We start from the raw sequence: 23,150 nt of genomic DNA on the forward strand, positions 1-23,150 counted from the left end.
CCTACAGCACAGCCAAAGCTCCTGAACAGCTTTCCTCTGTGTCTAAGTGTGGCAGAGGCCACAGAAGTGTGTCTACCCCAGAGAGCTGCGTAGCCACGCCCCCCTTCTTGAGCTCTCTGCCTTTCTCTGACCCCATGTTTCTTGACCCCAAGGCACAAAGATTTCTTTTCATGTTAGTTTTGTGATTTTCCCAGCCAACCCTGAGAGGGGGTAAGACCAAATAGACAGTCCTCTGAACATCCAGGAAGTGGCTGCTGGGGCTTTGAACCTCACGAACAGCCTGGCAGCTGTGAGTATCTATGCTGGGTCCTCCTCTTCCATCGCCACATCGTTGCTGGTGCTTCTGTTCTGTTCGTCCTCTGGCCCTGCAGGCAGAATGCTGGTGACGGTATGCAGGAGCGCTTCGATCTGCTCCTCCGTGAGCCGCTCTTCACTCTCTTCTACCATCTACAGCAGAAGGGAAGCCTGTCAAGGGTCAGAAGTCAGCCTCCCACACGGCCCACCCCAGCCATGCAGTGCATAGTGCAGCCCAGCACCTGGCCCTGAGGCAGCCAGGTCTTCATGAGGATCCAGAGCAGGATGAAGCCAGCTTAAATTCCAGACTGAGCAGAAGCAAGCACACAAAATGGGACAGTGAAGCTGATTGTCTGTCCATCTGTCTTTCTCCTCACCCACTCTTTCTTTTTTTGCAAACGAAGCAGCCCTTGGCTGTCTTGGAACTCACTATGTAGACCAGGCTGGCCTCCAACACACAGAAATCTCCCTGCCTCCTGAGTGCCACCACCACACCCAGCCTGATTTTCTTTAAGTAAAGGGCAGTCCTACCTATGCTGTTCCCACTCGCATCCATGCATGGATATGCTGGATGTGCAAAAAAAGTACCTTTGAGGCGGAAAGCTAGATAAACTTTGGACTTCACAACAAGCATGTCTGCCACATGGGTGGCATCGCTACTCAGTCATGTGAGTAGTACCGCCCACTCATGGGCACTGCTGCCCCGTTCCACATGGTTTCTATCTTTCACTAGCTCTCGGCACCTCACCAGACCTCTGCAGAGCCTCCTATGTGCGTGCAGCCACACTTGGAACTTCACACGCATGATCTCTTTCCACTCACTACCATCCCTAAAGAAGCAGAGCTGCACTGGGCCTGGCACTCCCAGGTGGGCAGCCTCCCAGCTAACACTTGACGCACTGTGGTTTGCTTCCTAAACGTCCCTCAGATGCTGCGTATGGAAGGTTTGGTCTCGGCCTCCGTCACTACTGGGAGACAGGAGCACCATGAGTAAATGGGGCTTAGAGGGAGGAGGTGAGGATGTTGGGGGCGCTGGGACCCTGGCCATCTTCTCTTTGCTTCTCGCTTCCTCAAGGGGAGCAGTCTGAGGCACGACTGCTGCCACAGGCCTCCAGCAACAGGGCCACAGGCCTCCAGCAACAGGGCCACAGGTACTTGGATTGAATCTGAAACCACAAGGCAAAATAAACCTTTCTTCATTGCTTTTTTGTTTTTTTCTTTTCTTTCTTTCTTTCTTTTTTTTTTTTCTCCTGCTTTTTTGAGACAGGGTTTCTCTGTGTAGCTCTGGCTGTCCTGGAACCTACTTTGTAGACCAGGCTGGCCTCGAACTCACAGAGATCTGCCTGCCTCTGCCTCCTAAGTGCTGGGATTAAAGGAGTGCGCCATCATGCCTGGCTAACTTTTCTTTATTGTAAGCTGACTATCTCAGATATTTTGTTAAAGCAAGAGGAAGTGGCCCCACTTGTCTCCAAATGATGCAGAACAGGAGTGTGACAAGTGAGTAGGCAAAGAGAAGCTGAAGAGATGATGGCTCAGTGGTGAAGAGCACTTGCTGCTGTTGTGCAGGACCTGAGTTCAGTTCCCAGCACCTACAGGGCAGCGCATAACCACCTGCACCTCCAGCACCAAGGAATCCAACGCCCTCCTCTGGCCTCTGCAGGCGCCCTCATGCACACTACCACAGGCATCCACACAAGACACAGGTACACACACGTCTGTGTGTGAAAAATACTAAATAAGATGGTAAGTTTATTTTTTATGTTTACACACATGTGTGTCTGGTGCCTGCTAAGGCCAGAAGAGCACATCAGATCCCTGAAAACTGGAGTTAAAGATGGTTGTGAGCCACGTGAGTGCTGGGAACTGAACCTGGGTTCTCTGAAAGAGCAGCAAGTGCTCTTTCCTCTCCCTCCTCATAAAAATACATCTCTAAAAGCAGAATGCAGGTATTCAAGGACTGGGCTGCCATAGAGGCACAAGCATGTGACAAACACCATTCATTGCCAGGTGTAGGTTTCCTCACAGCAGTCTAAAATCCGGTAACTGATAGAGAAAAGTGTTTCAGAAAGAACCCTGACATACGTAAGGGAAGTAAAGCAAGCCTAGGTTACGATCCTCAAGAGAGCGCCAGCCTGACACCTCCTCCCACAGACACAGTGTGCTTGATTTCAAGACATCACAAGCCATGGTCAGGAGCGCACCGCAGGTACACATAACACCTTCCACTTAGCCTAGCGGTTTCTATAGCCAGAGAATGCTTTTGGGTGTTTTAGGTAAGCGGCGTCCTGAGCAAACCGTTTCCTCAAGATTCTTCTTCTTCTTTTTTGTTTTTTTTTTTAATTTAGACAAGGTCTCAAGTAGCCCAGGCTGATCTCAATTTACCATGTAGTCAAGGATATCCTTGAATTTTTGATTTTGCTGCTGCCATCCCCAAGTGCTGAGATTATGAGGTGCAAACCACCAGGCTGGGTTTGTGCAGTGCCAGGAAAGGACCTCAAGAACTTGCATTTGCTCCGGCAGCACTCTAGCAACTGAACTACACTCTTTAGCCCAAATACAATTTCTTCTTCTTTTTAAATTTTATTTTATTTTATTTTTTGGTTTTTTGAGACAGGGTTTGTCTGTGTAGCCCTGGCTATCCTGGACTTGCTTTGTAGACCAGGCTGGCCTCAAACTCACATTAATCTGCCTGCTTCTGCCTTCCAAGTGCTAGGAGGCACTCCTATGCACCACCACACCCAGCTCAAATAAAACGTCTTTACTGACCAAGAATTTCTAAAAGGATTGCTGAAAGGGGCAGCAGGGAAGAACCAGGGTGACGCTGAATCAGCACCCTGAGGTGAAGTCCCAAGGGGACTTTTCCTCCTAGCACACCTCCACTCCTCCTAGCACACCTCCACTCCTCCTAGCACACCTCCACTCCTCCTAGCACACCTCCACTCCTCCTAGCACACCTCCACTCCTCCTAGCACACCTCCACTCCTCCTAGCACACCTCCACTCCTCCTAGCACACCTCCACTCCTCCTAGCACACCTCCACTCCTAGCACACCTCCACTCCTAGCACACCTCCACTCCTAGCACACCTCCACTCCTCCTAGCACACCTCCACTCCTAGCACACCTCCACTCCTCCTAGCACACCTCCACTCCTCCTAGCACACCTCCACTCCTCCTAGCACACCTCCACTCCTCCTAGCACACCTCCACTCCTCCTAGCACACCTCCACTCCTCCTAGCACACCTCCACTCCTCCTAGCACACCTCCACTCCCCTAGCACACCTCCACTCCTAGCACACCTCCCACTCCTCCTAGCACACCTCCACTCTCCTAGCACACCTGCACTCCTCCTAGCACACCTCCACTCCTCCTAGCACACCTGCACTCCTCCTAGCACACCTCCACTCCTCCTAGCAACACCTCCACTCCTCCTAGCACACCTCCACTCCTAGCACAACCTCCCCTCCCTAGCACACCTCCACTCCTCCTAGCACACCTCCACTCCTCCTAGCACACCTCCACTCCTCCTAGCACACCTCCATCCCTAGCACACCTCCACTCCTCCTAGCACACCTGCACTCCTCCTAGCACACCTCCACTCCTCCTAGCAACCTCACTCCTCCTAGCACACCTCCACTCCTCCTAGCACACCTCCACTCCTCCTAGCACACCTCACTCCTCCTAGCACACCTCCACTCCTCCTAGCACACCTCCCCTCTCCTACACCTCCACTCCTCTAGCACACCTCCACTCGTCCTAGCACACCTCCACTCCTAGCACACCTCCACTCCTCCTAGCACACCTGCACTCCTCCTAGCACACCTCCACTCCTCCTAGCACACCTCCACTCCTCCTAGCACACCTCCACTCGTCCTAGCACACCTCCACTCCTCCTAGCACACCTCCACTCGTCCTAGCACACCTCCACTCCTCCTAGCACACCTCCACTCCTAGCACACCTCCACTCCTCCTAGCACACCTCCACTCGTCCTAGCACACCTCCACTCCTCCTAGCACACCTCCACTCGTCCTAGCACACCTCCACTCCTCCTAGCACACCTCCACTCCTCCTAGCACACCTCCACTCCTCCTAGCACACCTCCACTCCTCCTAGCACACCTCCACTCCTCCTAGCACACCTCCACTCCTCCTAGCACACCTGCACTCCTCCTAGCACACCTCCACTCCTCCTAGCACACCTGCACTCCTCCTAGCACACCTCCACTCCTCCTAGCACACCTCCACTCCTCCTAGCACACCTCCACTCCTCCTAGCACACCTCCACTCCTCCTAGCACACCTCCACTCCTAGCACACCTCCACTCCTCCTAGCACACCTCCACTCGTCCTAGCACACCTCCACTCGTCCTAGCACACATCCACTCCCTCCTAAGGCACACCTCCACTCCTCCTAGCACACCTCCACTCGTCCTAGCACACCTCCACCTCCTAGCACCACCTCCACTCCTCCTAGCACACCTGCCACTCCTCCTAGCACACCTCACTCCTCCTAGCACACCTGCACTCCTCCTAGCACACCTCCACTCCTCCTAGCACACCTCCACTCCTCCTAGCACACCTCCACTCGTCCTAGCACACCTCCACTCGTCCTAGCACACCTCCACTCCTCCTAGCACACCTCCACTCCTCCTAGCACACCTCCACTCGTCCTAGCACACCTCCACTCCTCCTAGCACACCTTCCACTCCTCCTAGCACACCTCCACTCCTAGCCACACCCTCCACTCCTCCCACTCCTAGCACACCTCCACTCCTAGCACACCTCCACTCCTAGCACACCTCCACTCCTCCTAGCACACCTCCCCTCCTCCCTAGCACACCTCCACTCCTCCTAGCACACCTCCACTCCTACCACACCTCCACTCCTCCTAGCACACCTCCACTCGTCCTAGCACACCTCCACTCCTCCTAGCACACCTCCACTCCTCCTAGCACACCTCCACTCCTAGCACACCTCCACTCCTCCTAGCACACCTCCACTCGTCCTAGCACACCTCCACTCCTCCTAGCACACCTCCACTCCTCCTAGCACACCTCAACTCCTCCTAGCACACCTTCCACTCCTCCTAGCACACCTCCACTCCTCCTAGCACACCTCCACTCGTCCTAGCACACCTCCACTCCTCCTAGCACACCTCCACTCCTCCTAGCACACCTCCACTCCTCCTAGCACACCTCCCCTCCTCCTAGCACACTCCACTCCTCCTAGCACACCTGCACTCTCCTAGCACACCTCCACTCCTCCTAGCACACCTGCACTCCTCCTAGCACACCTCCACTCCTCCTAGCACACCTCCACTCCTCCTAGCACACCTCCACTCGTCCTAGCACACCTCCACTCCTCCTAGCACACCTCCACTCCTCCTAGCACACCTCCACTCCTAGCACACCTCCACTCCTCCTAGCACACCTCCACTCCTAGCACACCTCCACTCCTCCTAGCACACCTCCACTCCTCCTAGCACACCTCCACTCCTCCTAGCACACCTCCACTCCTCCTAGCACACCTCCACTCCTCCTAGCACACCTCCACTCCTCCTAGCACACCTGCACTCCTCCTAGCACACCTCCACTCCTCCTAGCACACCTGCACTCCTCCTAGCACACCTCCACTCCTCCTAGCACACCTCCACTCCTCCTAGCACACCTCCACTCCTTCAGGACTCCCACACACACGCTATCTACCAGAGACCCCACAGCTGTCACCTTTGGCTGGGCCCAAGACTGGGGCAACAATAACTAAGAACAGAAGACACACCAAATACCTACACCAAGAACTATCACCAGTGCCATGACTCCACATACTTAGATCCCAGGGCAAACACAAACACAAACACAAACAACCAAGACAATACGCTCCCTCCAGACGCCAGCAACCCTACTGCAATAGGCCCTGGGAAAGCAACTTAGATGAAGCACAAGACAAGGACATCAAAGCAACAACTATGAATATGTTCGAGGGACTTAAAGGGGGTATAAATAGTTTTTAATCCCAGCACTCAGGAGGCAGAGGCAGGTGGATCTCTGTGAGTTTGAGGCCAGCCTGGTCTACAAAGCGAGTCTAGGACAGCCAAGGATACACAAAGAAGCCCTGTCTAAAAAAATGAACAAAAAACAGAGTATAAATAAATATGAAAACAATTTGAGATGTGAAAGTAGAATTTAATAAAGAAATAGATCACTAAAGAAAAGCCAAGCTGGGGCTGGAGAGATGTCTCAGAGGTTAACAGCACTGACTGCTCTTCTAGAGGTCCTGAGTTCAATTCCCAGCAACCACATGGTGGCTCACAACCATCTATAATGAGATCTGATGCCCTCTTCTGACCTGCAGGTATATGTACAGGCAGTATTATTATGTACTGTATACATACTAATAAATAAATCTTTAAGAAAAAAAAGAAAAGAAAAAGAAAGAAAAGCAGCCGGGCGTGGTGGTGCACGCCTTTAATCCCAGCACTCAGGAGGCAGAGGCAGGCGGATCGCTGTCAGTTCGAGGTCAGCCTGGTCTACAAAGTGAGTCCAGTATGGCCAAGGCTAACACAGAGAAACCCTGTCTCAAAAAAACAAACAAAAAACAGAAACAAAACCTGGGTCATTATGAAGATACAAAATCTATAAATAATAGGCATAGAGGCAGGAGAAGAAACCCAGGTTAAAGGTTCAGAAAATAATAGTAATTGTTGTTATTCTTGCTGTTTTGTTTTTCAAGACAGGGTTTCTCTGTGTAACCCAGGCTATAGTGGACTTGCTTTGTAGACCAAGATGGCCTCAAACTCACAGTAATCCACCTGCCTCTACTTCCAGAGTGCTAGGATTAAATGCGTATACCACACCCTGCCCAGAAATAATTTTTAACAAAATTATAGAAGAAAATTTTCCCAATCTAAAGAAAGAGATGGCTATGCTATCCAAGTACAAAAAAAATACAGAACAAAGAAAGTATATTAAAAGCTGCAAGGGGAAAAGACCAAGTTCCATATAAGGGCAGACTCACCAAAATAAGGTAAGACATCCTAGATTTCAAGTTGTATTGCAGTTATAATATAAACAGCATGGTATTGACATACATAAAAACAGGCATGTTCACCAATAAAACAGAATTAAAGACCCAGACACAAATCCACAGACCAACAGACACCTGAATTTTGATAAAGAAGCAAAACCTATACACCAGAGAAAAGGGAGTGGTTTCAACAATGGTGCTGGTCAAACCGGACAGTTGCATACAGAAGAATGAAAACAGCTCAATACCTCCCACCTCACCCCCAAGTGGGATCAGCTAAAAACGTCAACATAAGACCAGACACCCTGAACCTGACCGATGGCACAGCAGGGAATGGGCTTCAGCTCATTGGCACAGGACAGAACTCTCTGAACAGGATACTGATACCAAAGGCATTAAGACCAACAACTACCAAATGTTTCCTCACGAAGCTAAAAATCAGTAAAGAACACCATGATTTAAGCAAAGCAGCTGCCAGCAGAATAGAAAAATATTATTAATAATTATACATATGATGAGGAATTAGTACCAAGAACAGGCAAAGCACTAAAAAAACACTGAACACCAAGAAAACAACCCAATGTTTGAAATATGGGTATAGAACTAAACAGAGTTCAAAAGATAAAAGACAAATGCCTGAGAAACACTTACTAAAGAAATGTTCACCATCCTCAGCCATCAGGGAAATGCAAATTAAGGCTGCTTTGAGATGTCACCTTACCTCAGTCAGAATGCCCAAGATCAATAAAACAAATGACAGCAGATGCTGGCGAGGATGCAGGGAAAGAGGAGCCCATTTCCATTACTGATGGGAGTGCAAAGTGGTACAGCACTATGAAGTCAGTGTGGACTTCCTCAAAAAGCTGAAAACCGATTTACCTCAAGACTGAGCTATACCACTCCTGGACTCTACATCTTACCACAGACGTACTTGCTCATCTGTGTTCACTGTTGCTCTGTTCATGATAGACAGAAACTAGAAACAGCCTAGATGTCCATCAGTTGATGAATAGATAATGAAAATGGGGTATACCTATGCAATGGAATACTGTCCAGCTGTTAAGAAAAATGAAATCTACAAAGAAATGGAGCAGCTAGAACCAATCATCCTAGTCCAGACCCAGAAAGACAAACACGGATGTTTTCTCTTACATGTGCATGTTAGCTTTAAAGCTTTAATACGTGTGTTTCACTTAAAATGCCCACAGAGTTTAAGTAGCTAGTATCCAAGGGCAAGGCAGGAATCCTCTAAGAAAGGAAGAATAGAATAGTGTTATAAAAAGATAAAAGGGGGGCTGGAGGGATGGCTCAGTGGTTAAGAGCACTGTCTGCTCTTCCGGAGGTTCTGAGTTCAGTTCCCAGCAACCACATGGTGGCTCACAGCCATCTGTAATGAGATCTGGTTTCCTCTTCTTGTATGCAGGTGTACATGCAGGCAGAACACTATATATATAATAGATAAATCAATCTTAAAAAAAAATAGATAAAAGGTGAAGCATGGTAGTGCACGCCTTTAATCTCAGCGCTCAGGAGGCAGAGGCAGGTGGATCTCTGTGAGTTCTAGGCCAGCCTGGTCTACAAAGCTAGTCTAAGACAGCCAAGGCTACACAGAGAAACCTTGTCTTGAAAAAAGCCACAATTGCCAGGTGTGAAATACACACCTCTAATCCTAGCACTGAAGAGGCAGAGGCAAGTGGATCTTTGTGAGTTCAAGGCCGGCCTAGTCTACAAAGAGAGTTCCTAGATAGCTAGGGCTAATTCACATAGAAACCCTGTCTGGAAAAACTAATGACACCCTGCTATACTCATAGACTATTACGTCACTCAGCCCTCATCAGAGAAGCTGCTTCTTGCGGTAGATGGGAACTAACAGAAACCCACAACTGGACAGTGCGCAGACAGAGATCCTGGAGCACTCAGCTCTAAATGAGATGACACTATCAAACCCTCCCATCAAGGCTCAGGGATCTATGGAAGGATTCCAAGAGCCAGAGGGCATGGAGGATACCAAAGAAAGAGTCTTCAAGACACTACAAGATTGCCGGGCATGGTGGGGACGCCTTTTAATCCTAGCACTCTGAAGGCAAAGGCAGGTGGATTGCTGTGAGTTCGAGGCCAACCTAGTCTACAAAGCGAGTTCAGTATAGCCAAATCTAACATAGAGATTTAAAAAAAAAAAAAGACAATACAAGATGATATTTGCAGAGACCGGGACAGCACATACAAGACGGGCACAGGTTTAATCCATCACAGAGAAGAGAAGGGGGCCACGACACGACGTTCAACCCCTAACCGAGAGGCTACACAACTGAAACCTGCTGGGCAAGGGAAAAATCACTTTTCTTTAATGGAGTGACACTAGACATACAATCACTCTCCAGGGCAGACTCCATGCTTTTTTATGCAAATTTTTGTTTTAGTTTGGCAATTTTTGTCTTATTGAGATTTTTGTTTGTTTGTTTTGATTTTTTGTGGGGTTTTGTGTGTGTGTGTGTGTGTGTGTGTGTGTGTGTGTGTGTGTGTGTGTGTGTGTTTTTCTCAGAAAGAGAGGGGGAGGTGAGGGGACGATGAAGTTGGGTGAATAGAGAAGTGAGGAAGGTCCTGGGAGGAGTCAAGGGAGAAAGAATATGATCAAAATATACTTTACTAAATGTTTTAAAATAATAAAAAAATGAAAAACAAACAATTATTTAAAAATGCACTTTTAGTAGCTGGGCGTGGTAGCACACACCTTTCTTTAATCCCAGCACTCGGGAGGCAGAGGCAGGTGGATCGCTGGAAATTTGAGGCCAGCCTGGTCTACAAAGCGAGTCTAGGACAGCCAAGGCTACACAGAGAGACCCTGTCTCGAAAACAAAAACAAACAAAAATGTACTTTTAGACAGGCATGTTGATAACGTGCCTATAATCCCAGTACTTGGGGGGTTCAGCCCAGCGTCTACTACATATTAAGTTTGAGGCCAACCGAGGCTACATGAGACCTTACTTCAAAATAAATAAATAAATAAATAAATGCAGGCATCATGTTAAGAGGAAAGGGATTTGGAGGGAAATATCGGCTTTGATGATTTAGTCCTAAGGGGGACTGCACACTGATGAATAACCGGCAAATGCGGTCAATTAGCAGCCTGGCCGAAGCATCTCTGAAGTGCTCCCCCATACAGGAGCGCATGGAACCACACTGACTGGGCACTTGGGGCTAGTGAAGTCCAGAGCCCTAAAACCTAAAGCCAAGACAAAGAGAGATGAGTGATGAGACACCGCACTCTGAAAGATGCTCCACCTGCCCCGCAGTGAGCAGGCGCCAGGCCTTCAAGCTCCACACCAACTCCTTCTGGAACACCGATGCTGTCCAGCCGCAGGATGGAGCCCTCTGAGGCCTTCCTTTGCAGACAAGAGCCAGCAATAGCGACTGCCCTTAGTGAAAGACGGGTCTCTGCAGAGACAAAGCTCTCTTAATCCCTGGAGGCTGCCAAGCACTCCAGAAGAGGCCTCTCCCCACTGTAAGCTGCCAGCCCAAGCACACAGCCTTCCTCACATGACCCCAAAGCTAACAAAGGCCAAGCAGCTCTAATCAGAAATCAGAGGCTTTAAAACTAAAAACATTTTAAAGCTTTCTCTTTAATTTTCAAAGTTTCAAATCTTTGTGTGTATGTACACGTGCATGTTCAAGTGTGTGTGTGTGTGTGTGTGTGTGTGAGAGAGAGAGAGAGAATTAGAAGACATCCTTGGGTAGGGTCCTCATCTTCCGCCCAGCTTGAGCCAGGCTCTTTTTGTTGGTCGCACTGCATATGTACGCCAGGAAGAGTTGGCCTCTTTCAGGGACTCTCTCTGCCAGCGTCTCCCTGGAGGGGCTCCGGGACTGCAGACGCTTACACTATCTTTATGCGGGTCTGGAGGATTTGCACTCTGGTCCAGCTTGTGGAGCAAGAGCTTTACCCACTGAGCGAACTCTCCCACCGCTAAGACTCAGAACCTCTCTGAGCACTAATGACATCTCCTTAGGTAACACTTGACCAAAACTGCTCTCCACCCAGGTGGAAAAGTGTATTTCTGCCATCATTTGACAGGTTGCAGTTTAAAAGAAAAAAAAAAAAAAAGCAGGGGTTTACCTGAAATACTGTATACAATTACTTTCAGTCCATCTGTTATAGCATATATGAAATAGAAATGAATTCTGATTTGAAACTTGGCCCTTAAATGAGCTGCCCTGGGAATAACGGCCAAGGCTAAACACAGAATTCTTGGATAAGGAGAGCTCAGCTGTAGCAACAGCGATGACTTCCGGCTATTTGGTCCAGCAGCCATGTAGCCGCTGAAACATCAGCTTCCTCGGACTAAATTAAAGTCCTACAGTGAGCACCAATGGGGGCTGGGGGGCTGTGTAGCCATGGAACTTTCTGGGCGCAGGTAGCAGTGCTGGGCAGGAAAGTGGCCTGAGTTCATGGGGTCCACTGAGCCACCTTTGGAGGGCTCCTAGACTGCTCCAAATGGGCCACAGCAGAGCAAGCTGGAGTCACCGGCAGGCCCACTTCTTCACAGAGCCCGTCAGTCAGTGGACAGCCACCAAAAGACCACAGCAAACACCAGCTGAGGCGCTCCTTGCTCGCAACTGAATTCTAACGAACCCTGGCGGTGCAGCCACTTTCTGAGTCTGGGGAGACACAGGGCAGGAAAAACTTCTGTCTAGAAGGGAGACAAGAGTCTGAGGCAAGAGAAGCACTTGGGGATCCGACCGATTGTCTCAGCAGGTGCGATGGGTGGTTTTAGGAGTCAATGTGAGGTGCACTAGAGCATCCTGGCTAGCCAGTAAGGTGTGGGGTGCATCTGTGAGGTGTCTCTGGAAGCCTGTGTGTGAGCTAAGGGACCTGGGGTAGAATGTCTACTCTCGGTGCAGGGGAGCACCATTCTTACAGCTGTCTTCCCTGGAGCGGGAGCTTTCCCTCTGGCCCTGGGACACTCCCGCTCAGGCTCTCTGGCCTTCAGGGGGTCAGAAACATGCCTGCCCCTGGGCTCAGGCCCTGTGGCGGGCCTCAGGCTGTAAGCCGTCAGCTTCCTTGAGTTTGAGGATTTCACACTTGGACCGAGCCAATCTTGTAGTATCTTGGGCTTTCGGGGGCGGCGGGGCCTCTGTGCTCCCATTACCATATGACCTACTCCCCTAGAAAAACCCCCTCTCCTCTCTGTCTCTGGGACACACCTTACTTAAAAGAGGAACAATGTCAAGGTCCCTAATCAGACCCTGCCAGCTGCTCACTGGTCCTCTGGAATGAGAAGGTGAGAATCTCTGTCCTCCTGCCGGTGACACTGGCGAGGCCCCTCGGACATGGTCAGCTCTCTCACTAAGCAACCCCAGAGCTTTCCTCAGGCTCAGGATGGGGCAGTGCTAATCCCCTCATCTCTCCTCTCCATCTGTCACTCAGCCAGGAATAGCATATGGTGCTGATTAAAGTTGGAGGAAACCCAGCATGTGATCCTTAACCCAAGGGACGCTGAGCGGTTTCTTGATCTCTCTCTCCTGTAAGCGGAATCTGTCTGAGGGCTGGAACAATGAGGACACACAGCCGGGACCTCTGTTTAGCATAAAGGCCAAATCCCCCAGGAAGCTCCCCAGGATGGAAGGAATTTTTATAATTTAATCTTGTGTACATTTGGAAGAAGAGAAACAACTTTAGGAAGACAATGAAGGTTTCAGTATAAAATTAACTTCTTTATAACCTTTCAAATGTTTTAAAGAAGAAATTCTTGAAGATCATAGAGGTACTTTGGCCATTGTCTTCCATACTTTTGTAAATTTTACAAAGAGCTGACTACTTCTTTAATTTTTGTTTATTACGTATAGTTTTCAAGATAGTAGCATATTATGTGACCTGGGCTGACCTCAAATTACCACCCACTAGCCTCTGCCTCCACAACAGGGGGATGACAGGCATGCACCACCAACCCTCGCTTAAGGGCTAAATATTTTCTCTCTCTCTTTCTTTCTTTCTTTCTTTTTTTTTTTCCAAAACAAAGCTCCTCTGTGTAGCCTTAGCTGTCCTGGAATTCACTCTGTAGACCAGGGTGGCCTCGAACTCAGAGATTCACCTGCCTCTGCCTACAGAGTGCTGGGATTAAAAGCATTTGGCTAGAAGCTAAATATTTCTAAGACAAACTCTGGAAACTGTTACTAATTCCCAAAACCAAAGTTTTTCCTGGAGGTGGCAGGACCTGCTTGCTGATGCGGACCTGCCACACAGCACATGAGAGGAGCCTCTCGCTGGCCTTTGTCTTCACTTGCTCCCTGGACAACCCTACTCTCTCTTTGCCCACCACTGCTGAAGCCAGACTCTCTAACTGCAATTTGGACTTTGTGCATCTGAGGCTCCGTGAGCTACTTCTTCTTTTTTTGGGGGGTGGGGTGGGGGGGGGGGGGGGGGGGGGGTGGGGGTGTTTCGAGACAAGGGTTTCTTGGCTAGCCTATCCTGGACTTGCTTTGTAGATCAGACTGGCCTCAAACTCACGTGGATCCACCGGCCTCTGGCTCCCAAGTGCTGGGAGTAAATGCGTGCACCCATGAGCTACTTCTATGCAGGAACATGAGACGACATTTACGAGCACTTGGGAGGCTGAGGCACTGGGGCTGACTGAGACCCTGTTGGGAGGAGCGCATCTCCAGCGGTGCAGAAGCAGGGAGAAGGATGGAGTGACTGCAGGGCTGAGTTGTAAAATGTCTACAGAGAGCAACGCTATGTGGTAGAGAGAGAAAATAAGCAGAGGGCCAGGTGGTGGTGTGCACGCCTTTAATCCCAGCACTTGGGAGGCAGAGGCAGGCGGATCGCTGTGAGTTCGAGGCCAGCCTGGTCTACAAAGTGAGTTCAGGACAGCCAAGGCTACACAGAGAAACCCTGTCTCGAAAAACAAAAAAACAAAACAAAACAGAATATAAGCAGAGGCAGGCAGATGCCACAGAAAGGGTGGACAACTGAGTATCAGCTAGAACAAGAGCTTCTGCTTAGAGGCTGGCCCAGGAAGACAGGAGAGGAAGGAAGGAAAGACAAAGGTGGAAAGGTGGGCGTGGAGACACTCTGAGTTTAATGCTTTTATCCAACATCTGGTTGGCTATAGCCCTACAGGCAAGCCAAGGCCAGAAAGCTCTGGTGCAGCAGAGGACACAAGGCTGCCAGACCCATGGAAGGAATTACATTTCCAGCTTCCCACTCTCAAGTCCACATTAACTAGAACCAATTGGTGAGACCTCCGGCCTCTCCCTTCACTTATGGCACCGGGTGGGTGTGCAGGCCCTGGCTTGTTTGTTCTCAGCATTTCTGCATCTCAGACCCACAGACCAACCCTTGAGTCCAGGGCCCCTCCCCCACTCACCAGCTGGATCTCCACAGCTGTCATTGGCCTGTGGTTCAGCAGTTGAAGCTTCTCAGCTCTGTCAAAAGAAAAGCACGAAAGGCTTAAAACTCTTTTGCCCTGAAGGACTCTGGGTCTTGATCAAGTTACTGTCAGAACTGGAGAATCCCTGCCACGTGGCACTGCAAAAAGGAAGAATCAGAAGAGGAGGGGGACACCAGGGCTCTCCTCAGTGGTCCATGTGTGCCACTATTCTACAGGGTACGCAGGCACAATGCTTCCTAAGAGAGCAACAGCAGAGGTGCAGTTTTAAAAACAGATTTGAGGGGCTGGAGAGATGGCTCAGAGCACTGACTGCTCTTCTAGAGGTCCTGAGTTCAATTCCCAGCAACCACATGGTGGCTCACAACCATCTATAATGGGATCTGATGCCCTCTTCTGGCATGCAGGTGTATATGCAGGCAGAACAATGTATACATAGTAATAAATATTACAAAAAAATAAAAAACTCAAAACCAAACCAAATCAAACCCCCCCCCAAAAAAAACAACAACAAAAAAAACAAAAAAACCCAACAACAGAACTCCCATATTTGTTATACTAATTTTTATTTGGAAAATGAAAAAGTATTTTCTTAATTCCATTTAAAGAAAATAAAGATAAAATTATCTTCTTAGATTAGTCACTGTTCAGTTTTGAGAGTAAGATTACACATCTCGCAGGTTTGTTCTGGTATACATTCGGGTGTCTCTGGCTCACCCCCAGGAACCCTGAGGACCCTGCTCTTCAGCAGCCTATCTTCACAGGCCTCCACTTTGACAAGTGGTCTCACGTGATGCAGAAAAGCCACAAGCCATTCCCCTGTTCCACAGCTTGCCTGGCAGGTGGTACTTCCTCACCTCATCTGGAGACCTCCTTCACCTGACCATCACCTCTTGTGAACAAAATAGTTCTGAAGCCGACACCGCAGTGCTCTCTGCTGCGTCTCCTCATCACAGCCCCGAGACAGAGTTGGCACACTACAAATGTAGTCTGAGGGGGAGGCTAAGGGAAGGCCCAGGGAAGCCCCAGCTTCTAGTAGAAGCTTGTGGGAACCCTGAGGAGGCAAGAAGCAGGACTTTATGTTCAGAAAGCAGTCGGGGAAGAGGGCTGGGAAAGCTGAGACTGGGAAAGCCAGTCTGAGGTCCACATCTCAAAGTATGCTGTCAATCCCCGGAAGCAGTGTGTTCAAAGTGGAAGATGCTCAGAGTTACTACAGACCTAACTGAGCTGGCCTGTGAGCCTGAGTGTCTCTACACAGCTGTGGGCCTTACAGAGGCGACCTCAGGATAGGCAGGGGCTACTAGTTAGGCACCGAGAAACAAAGAGCTCAGGGCAAATCTAAAATATTCAAGAAGCGGTTTGGGTAGAGACCAAAGTAACACAAACACACAGCGCCATAGTGACTAGGGTTGAGTTCCAACCATGCTACTTTGTACATGAGCACAAAGGTCTACACGAGTCCAAAGCTGAACAAAACACAGCCCTGGCCTGCCCTCAAGCACTGCAGCAGTGAAGCTGGCTAAGCCATGCAATGGATCCACAGAGCAAAACAGAAAGAAGGGGCTTCAAGATCAAATATAAGACTTTTTTTTTTTTTTTCTGAGTTTAGGTTTCTCTGTGTGGCCTTGGCTATCTGGACTCACTTTGTAGACCAGGCTGGCCTCAAACTCACAGAGATCCACCTGCCTCTGCTTTCCAAGTGCTGAGATTAAAGGCGTGTGCCACCACTGCCTGGCTCAAATATAAGACTTAAAGGACATGTTAGCCCTGCTAGCCTGCCTCTAGGTTGCTTAGCAAGCTGGAACCTCTGACGTCACCAACAGGTGTGCACCAGATACAAAGGACTGACCAGTCACTGCGAGCTCTCGCTCTCCCTCTGCCTAGGTTTCTTCCCCCCCCCCCCCCCCCCTGTGTCTGGGGCATTCTCTGTCTCCCCCCCCATCTTCCCAGTTGCTCTCCCACTGTCTTTCTCTCCACCTTCATGGCCCATTCAGGCCCTATTTCCTCTCCTCTTCCCTTCACCAAATTAATCTCTTCATATCAGATCTGCTTCGTGCCATCCCTTTATTTGTAACCACAACAGTTAGCAGCTCTCCTGTTAAACATAGTTCCTGTCTTCAAAGGCATCGGCCAGTCTTCTTTGGCAAGCAGCCCCTTCACCAGCCATGCAGGCCCACAAGCAGAAGGCAGCCATGGAGAAAGAAGGCTGCTGGGTCCCTCTACTGGCCATTGTACAACACTGCAGGGAGCTTTTGCCACAGCAATCAGAGAACTAGGAAGACTTGATAAATTAGTTTGAGGACTGAAAATTGGAAAAGAGAGCCAATAATCCTCTGACTATTGAAGCGCCCTTTAAGCATAAGATTACAACCAATTTTGAATCAGTTTGCAAGGCGGTTCCTATTTTACAGGTTTCTTCTTCTCTCTCTCTCTCTTTCTCCCTTTTTCCAATCCTTCCCCCTTTTCGTTTTCTTTCTCTTAGCAACACTGGTACTAGAACCCAGAGCTTTAGCCACGCCAAGCAAATTCTCCACCGTGGAAAAGATGCAGGGCTACTCTCAACACAATACTTTAATCCGCAGCCCAACTTTTAATCTAGTTTGGCTGTAATGACAGGCGGGAAAGAGCTTTCTGAACTGCCCTCATGCCTAGTTCTCAGGTGTCTTTCCCACAGTACCAGGGTCCTACCTTAAAACAGTGCTGCGTGCAACTATGAGGCCAATGTGTGACATCACTCTCGCCATAGTTTGTGTTACCTGTTAGCAACTGAGAGTAACTTACTTACTTGGTCAGCTTGTGGCTTTTCATTGCTGTGAGGAACTCTTGGACAATCGCAGGGCTCTGGTTCCTGCATGGTGTTTTTGATATGTATTTTAATGTCTAAAATTAAATACACAAAAGAAAGGTAAACATAAGACATAGAAATTTTGAGGATTTTTTTGTTGTTGTTTTGTTTTTTCGAGACAGGGTCTCTCTGTGTTAGCCTTGGCCGTCCTGGACTCACTTTGTAGACCAGGCTGGCCTCGAACTCACAGCGATCCGCCCGCCTCTGCCTCCCGAGTGCTGGGATTAAAGGCGTGCATCACCACGCCCGGCAAGGATTTTTTTTTTTTAAGATTTACTTTTATTTTTAATTCTGTGAGTGTATGCATGTATATGCACTTGAACAGTTTTGACCTTTGTCCTATGTAGGCAGTGATCTCCAGGGCCTTGAGATGTTATACCTGGGCCCCTGGGTCATACTGCAATTGCTTATCAGCATAGCCTAGTGGCTGGCCCCACCTGTATAGTTTTAGAGCAAGGTGAGCTGGCACTAAGACCAGTGTACATCAAGACCCAGTGTGCTTCCCCACTGGCACCATGCCATGTTTAGGACCACATACTGCTTTAGGAAAGTAATATGACCTGAGTCTGTGCATGAGGACAGTGGAAATTATGACTTGGGTATTCCCCTATTTTTTGATTCTCTTGGCCAATTTTAATCTGAATCCTTTCCTTGTAGCAAACTGTCACTGTGAATGTAGTAGCTTCAGTCTGAGACAGATGGGCGGGAGCCCACCTCTCCCTGGGCACTGGGCAGATGTTAAGCACTGCTAAAGCACTGTTAAAGTCAGTATCAATGTTCTTTCTGGTCTCACTATAAGCACTAGTTCCCACACATAAGGAAAGATCCTTTGTGGGGCGAGACCGTTTCGCCTCCTCCCTGGTAGCTGCTGGGCTCTCCCGTACTGCTCTGGCCTATCTGTCAGTGCAACAGTCTGGGCTGCCATGCCAGCATAGCCATCGTGGTGCGGCTGTGGCTCCTGGACAGACAGGACTGTTTTGAGCAATCTGTCCTGGCTTTTTTGGCTACCATATCACAGTGAACTCTAGATGCCCCTGCAAGAAGCATTTCTATGCAAGCCACAGGAAGAGCATCTGCCTTGAAGGCATTGCAGGGGGTCTGCTGTGACTTGTGTGAAAGGGGCAAGGCTATGATTAAAGCAAACAAAAACCTTCATCTGCATGTGTGGTCTGCTGTGGTCACTACCATCACCCCTTATTATGGTTGGTCTTAATGTCAACTTGCCACAAATTAGGATCACCTGAGCAGGAAGCCTCACCTAAACACGTATCTGGATCACCTCAATTGATATGGAGAGTCTGCCAGTGCGGTGGACAGGTACAAAAGGGCAGGGCAGAAGGGGCCTCTCTTTGTCCTCAGGGCCTCCCTCTACTGCTGAGATCATTTGCCCTGTGACTGGTGCTGATTCCTACGCTGATAGCAAAAACGGTGTTTCCGAGCTTTCATCATGGCATCGGGACCAGCAGCTCAGCCTTGTGGACTGAGCAACGGCCAGTTTCTCCCTCACAGCTGAGAGACAGCCATTGTGGAACTACTCTGCCTGCTGAGGAACTCAGTCCCAAGAACCAAGTAACTACAGAGAGGTCTCGGCTCTCGGGGGTGACTCTACCATTGTCACTATTTTAAAGCTGGTATAGTGTGTATGTTAGTGTGTGTGTTACAATTTTTTTGCATCCCATTAATTCCATTCCTCTAGATAACCCTGACTAATACACACCTTCTCTGACTAAGTAGGCTGTTTAGATCCCTGGTGAGATCCCTGGGAGACACACCTGCAGCCCCTGTGCTCCCGCCTTCCCTGAGGTTGCCACGGCTCCAATAAAATGCTTCCCTGCAGTGTTTGTTTTTTTGCTCATCTGACATTTTCCTCTCCCATTTCTAGTACAGCAAGCCGCACTGGCGTCAGGAAGAAGCAGCAGACAGTGAAGCAGCGGCAGCAGAGGACCAGCAAGGGTGCTACCTGCAGGGCCACTGGCAGCTCAGGCTGCGGGAGCAGAGGACCAGCAAGGGTGCTACCTGCAGGGCCGCTGGCAGCTCAGGCTGCGGGAGCGGAAGACCAGCAAGGGTGCTACCTGCAGGGCCGCTGGCAGCTCAGGCTGCGGGAGCGGAGGACCAGCAAGGGTGCTACCTGCAGGGCCGCTGGCAGCTCAGGCTGCGGGAGCGGAAGACCAGCAAGGGTGCTACCTGCAGGGCCGCTGGCAGCTCAGGCTGCGGGAGCGGAAGACCAGCAAGGGCGCTACCTGCAGGGCCGCTGGCAGCTCAGGCTGCGGGAGCGGAGGACCAGCAAGGGTGCTACCTGCAGGGCCGCTGGCAGCTCAGGCTGAGTACTGGCCAGCCAAGATGCAAAGGTAGCATGGGCAGCTGCTCTGACAACTGCAGATGACACAGAGCTTCGGGCTGGCAGCCTTAGCAACAAAAGAGCGATGGCGGCTGCCTCCCGGAGCAGCCATAGCAGTAAGAGAGCAACTAGAAAGAACAAAGGGGAGAGTCAGGTGCAGTGGCGCATGCCTATAGTCCTAGCACTCGGGAGGCAGAGGCAGGAGGATCGCTGTGAGTTCGAGGCCAGACTGTCTACAAAGCGAGTCCAGGACAGCCAAGGCTACACAGAGAGACCCTGCCTGGAAAAACAAACAAACAAACAAAACAAGAGGGAGGGTGAGCATGGAGGGTGAATGAAGGGCTGAGACCAAGGGACACAAGGCTGTAAAGACCAGAGAAGGAGCCAGGAGTGTGGTGGCACATGCCTTAAGTCCCTGCACCTGGAAATTAGAAGCAGGAGGATCAGGAGTTCAAACTCCTCCTGGGCTACATAAGAAGAAGAGAAACTGCAGGCTGTCATTCTGGATGAGTCCAGAGAGTCATCAAGGGTGTCAGGCACCCCAGGCCTGCAGAAGTGTAATACCGGGACTATCGAGGGCTGAAGAGTCCCAATACCTAGTCCTGCTGGGAAGCTACGTCGTCAACCGCTGCCAAGAGCTGCAGAATCCTACTGAGGCCTACCCAGCAACAGTGCTAAAAGCCGCACGGCCAAAAGCCTGCTTGAGGTTAGAACACCAGAGGGCGCCATCCACAGCGCCTCCCATCGGCCACGGCAGACCAGCACTAGCACAATGTAAGAGCTTCCTGCGCGCCCAGGACTCTCACCCAGGGAGAGCACAAGGATCCCAGCCAGCTGACTGGGAGCACCTGACAGTGGCTCAGGTGGGGAGCCCAAACGTGCACTTAGTGTCTACAAGTGAGGATGGTTTTACTCTGTCTTACTAACTCGCAGGTGGCCACATCCCTATTTCCCTGAGCAGCGGGGCTCACCTCGTAGGTGATGGCGTTCAAGTTCTGCTGCCCGGCGCTGTGTTTGTTCTTCCCGCTCTCCTTCCGCTGCTCTTTGAGATCCGTCAGTAACTGGTACACCTACGAGGAGGCAGAAAAGACACCTGTCGGTAACACCGAGAGGTGTGTGCCTTCCAAGGCTTTAAGACAGTTAGGTAAGGCCGCTTTCTTTGCACAAACCCACTTCCCAACAGCTGGTCTAGAGCAAGCATTATGTCCCTTTACATCTTTTAGATGCTCTCCTAGCTAAGTCAGCTCAAACCATCCGTTTATTTAAAATAGAGGGATGGCTCAGTGGCCAAGAGCACTTGCTGCTCTTACAGAAGACCCTCACATAGGCCAGCTCACAACCACCTGTAACTCCAGCTCTGGATGATCCAATGACGCAGTCTGGCCTCTATGGACACTACATTTACACTACACACACACACACACACACACACACACACACACGCAATAAAATATAAGACCCTCAAAAAATAACTGGGAACACTACCTAAAACCACAGACCACACTAGTAAAGGCACTTGCTACTAAACGTGGCAGCCTGAGTCTGACCCCTGGACCAACATGGTGGATGGGGAGAACCAACTCCCACAGGTCCTCCATCTGCATGTGCCTAGGGACTCACGCCACACAGAGTACCGTGTGCATGGGGACACACACCACACAGAATAAATAAAGCGTAATTTAAAAAATGTTAAAGTCGCCGGGGCAGTGGTGGTGCACGCCTTTAATCTCAGCACTCAGGAGGCAGAGGCAGGCGGATCGCTGTGAGTTCGAGGCCAGCCTGGTCTACAAAGTGAGTCTAGAACAGCCAAGGCTACACAGAGAAACCCTGTCTCGAAAAACTAAAAAAAAAAAAGACATAGAGGTGAGGATTTAGCTCAGGGGCAAACCATTTGCCTAAGAAGACAGACTCCCTGGGTCCCCAGCATGACACAAAAATCAAAGGGGAATGCTACAGGTTCTTAGAAGTAAACTTTCCCCACAGAGGAAAAACTCACCACGTTAGTGCTGGGTGGGAGGCGAGTGGGACTTTACTCTTGTTTCTGGGATCTCATACATAAAATAAAAGTGCATAAATCATTACTAGACACGTGTGCAACGCCCCCATCCACAAGAGCCCCCGAATCCCACCTCCTTTGAAAAAATAGTATCATGAGACCCAGTGACCACAAGGTGACCCAAAAGGTGAGCAAAGCCACACAAGATAAAGAAGTTCTTAAAAGCCAGAGTTTGACCAGTGAACACTCCTTCCTACGGCTAAGTAAGCAACATAGCACACTGGGTAATTCTACACACACACACACACACACACACACACACACACACACACACACACACGTCCCCGACCTCCTCCAAGACTGAGTTCTCACTGGGACATGGGAACTGATGACAGTGAGTTAGTTCATGGGCAGGTCCTTCTGCGCTGGGAGCTATCCTATCAGGCTGCTTTGCTGGCAGCAGACTAGACGCAGACAAAGTAGAAGGCAGGTAAAAATCCTAACACCCCCTCTGGCCAACCTCCTTCCACCCACCCCCCCCAATGATAGGCCTGCTCATTCTTACTAAATTAGTCAAATGGTGGGTCAAGCCAAGCCTTACTCTCAAAGCGAGGCATGGACACCTTGGGGGCACCTGGAGGTGACAATGAGGTGAAGGGTGGTAACTAGGAAGAGGCCAAGCATGTCCACAGGCAACGTCTACACAGAAACGCGGCTCTAGAGCAGCCTTCTTCCAGGACAGTGGCTGCCTTGGCCACTCTGGGACTTGCAGAAGGGTACCTGTACTGAGCCAGAGCCCCAGCTTCCCTGAAGAGCCATGTGTGCCTCACCAAACTCAGACCATTCCAAGAGCACCAGGGGCCACCTGCCCTGCGTTAAAGGGGAAACTTCAAAGAAGCTGTCCTTTCTAAAGAAAATCAATCCAACCTCTCCACAAGCGAAGACTAAACCAACCCGTGGTGCTCCTTACCTCATAATTACTGAGCAGCGCCGCGTTTGCATCCTTCCTGCAAAAGAACAGTGAGCCATCATCAGTTCCCATCCGTCCCGACGTTTCAAGTGCCTACAGAAATACCCCTCTAGCCAAGACCCAGCTACCTAACTCAGGAACTCGGGAACAAGCTAAACCAGAAGCGCCTTAAGTCCTGCCGGCAAGCAATTTCAGATAGAACCAACTTCACTTTTTCTTTTTTTTTTTGTTTTGGCTTGGTGTTTGGTTGTTTGAGACAGGGTTTCTCTGTGTAGCTGTGGCTGTCCTGACTTGCTTTGTAGA

General features: G+C 49.9%; 1 protein-coding gene across 1 annotated transcript; it reads right to left on the reverse strand.

Annotated features, from left to right (window-relative positions):
* Window positions 1–297: 297 nt before the first annotated feature.
* Crcp (CGRP receptor component) lies at window positions 298–22,919 on the reverse strand. The gene is made up of 5 exons (XM_051162142.1): window positions 22,848–22,919; window positions 20,853–20,951; window positions 17,484–17,578; window positions 14,678–14,735; window positions 298–447 (listed from the first exon to the last, which is right to left on the reverse strand). Exons 1-5 carry the CDS (start codon window positions 22,917–22,919, stop codon window positions 298–300), a joined length of 474 nt encoding a protein of 157 aa, XP_051018099.1.
* Window positions 22,920–23,150: the final 231 nt, after the last annotated feature.

This window comes from Acomys russatus, chromosome 19 (assembly GCF_903995435.1).
Source record: "Acomys russatus chromosome 19, mAcoRus1.1, whole genome shotgun sequence".
Lineage (NCBI taxonomy): Eukaryota > Metazoa > Chordata > Mammalia > Rodentia > Muridae > Acomys > Acomys russatus.

Bases quoted from the DNA above. Each gene is read 5' to 3' on its own strand.
- Crcp (XM_051162142.1), bottom strand. From the start codon at position 22,919: ATGGGAACTGATGATGGCTCACTGTTCTTTTGCAGGAAGGATGCAAAC. The intron at 17,579-20,852 runs GTGAGCCCCGCT...ATTTAATTTTAG, and splicing joins TGAACGCCATCACCTACGAG to ACATTAAAATACATATCAAA. The intron at 448-14,677 runs GTGAGTGGGGGA...CTTCTGCTGTAG, and splicing joins CAGCTGTGGAGATCCAGCTG to ATGGTAGAAGAGAGTGAAGA.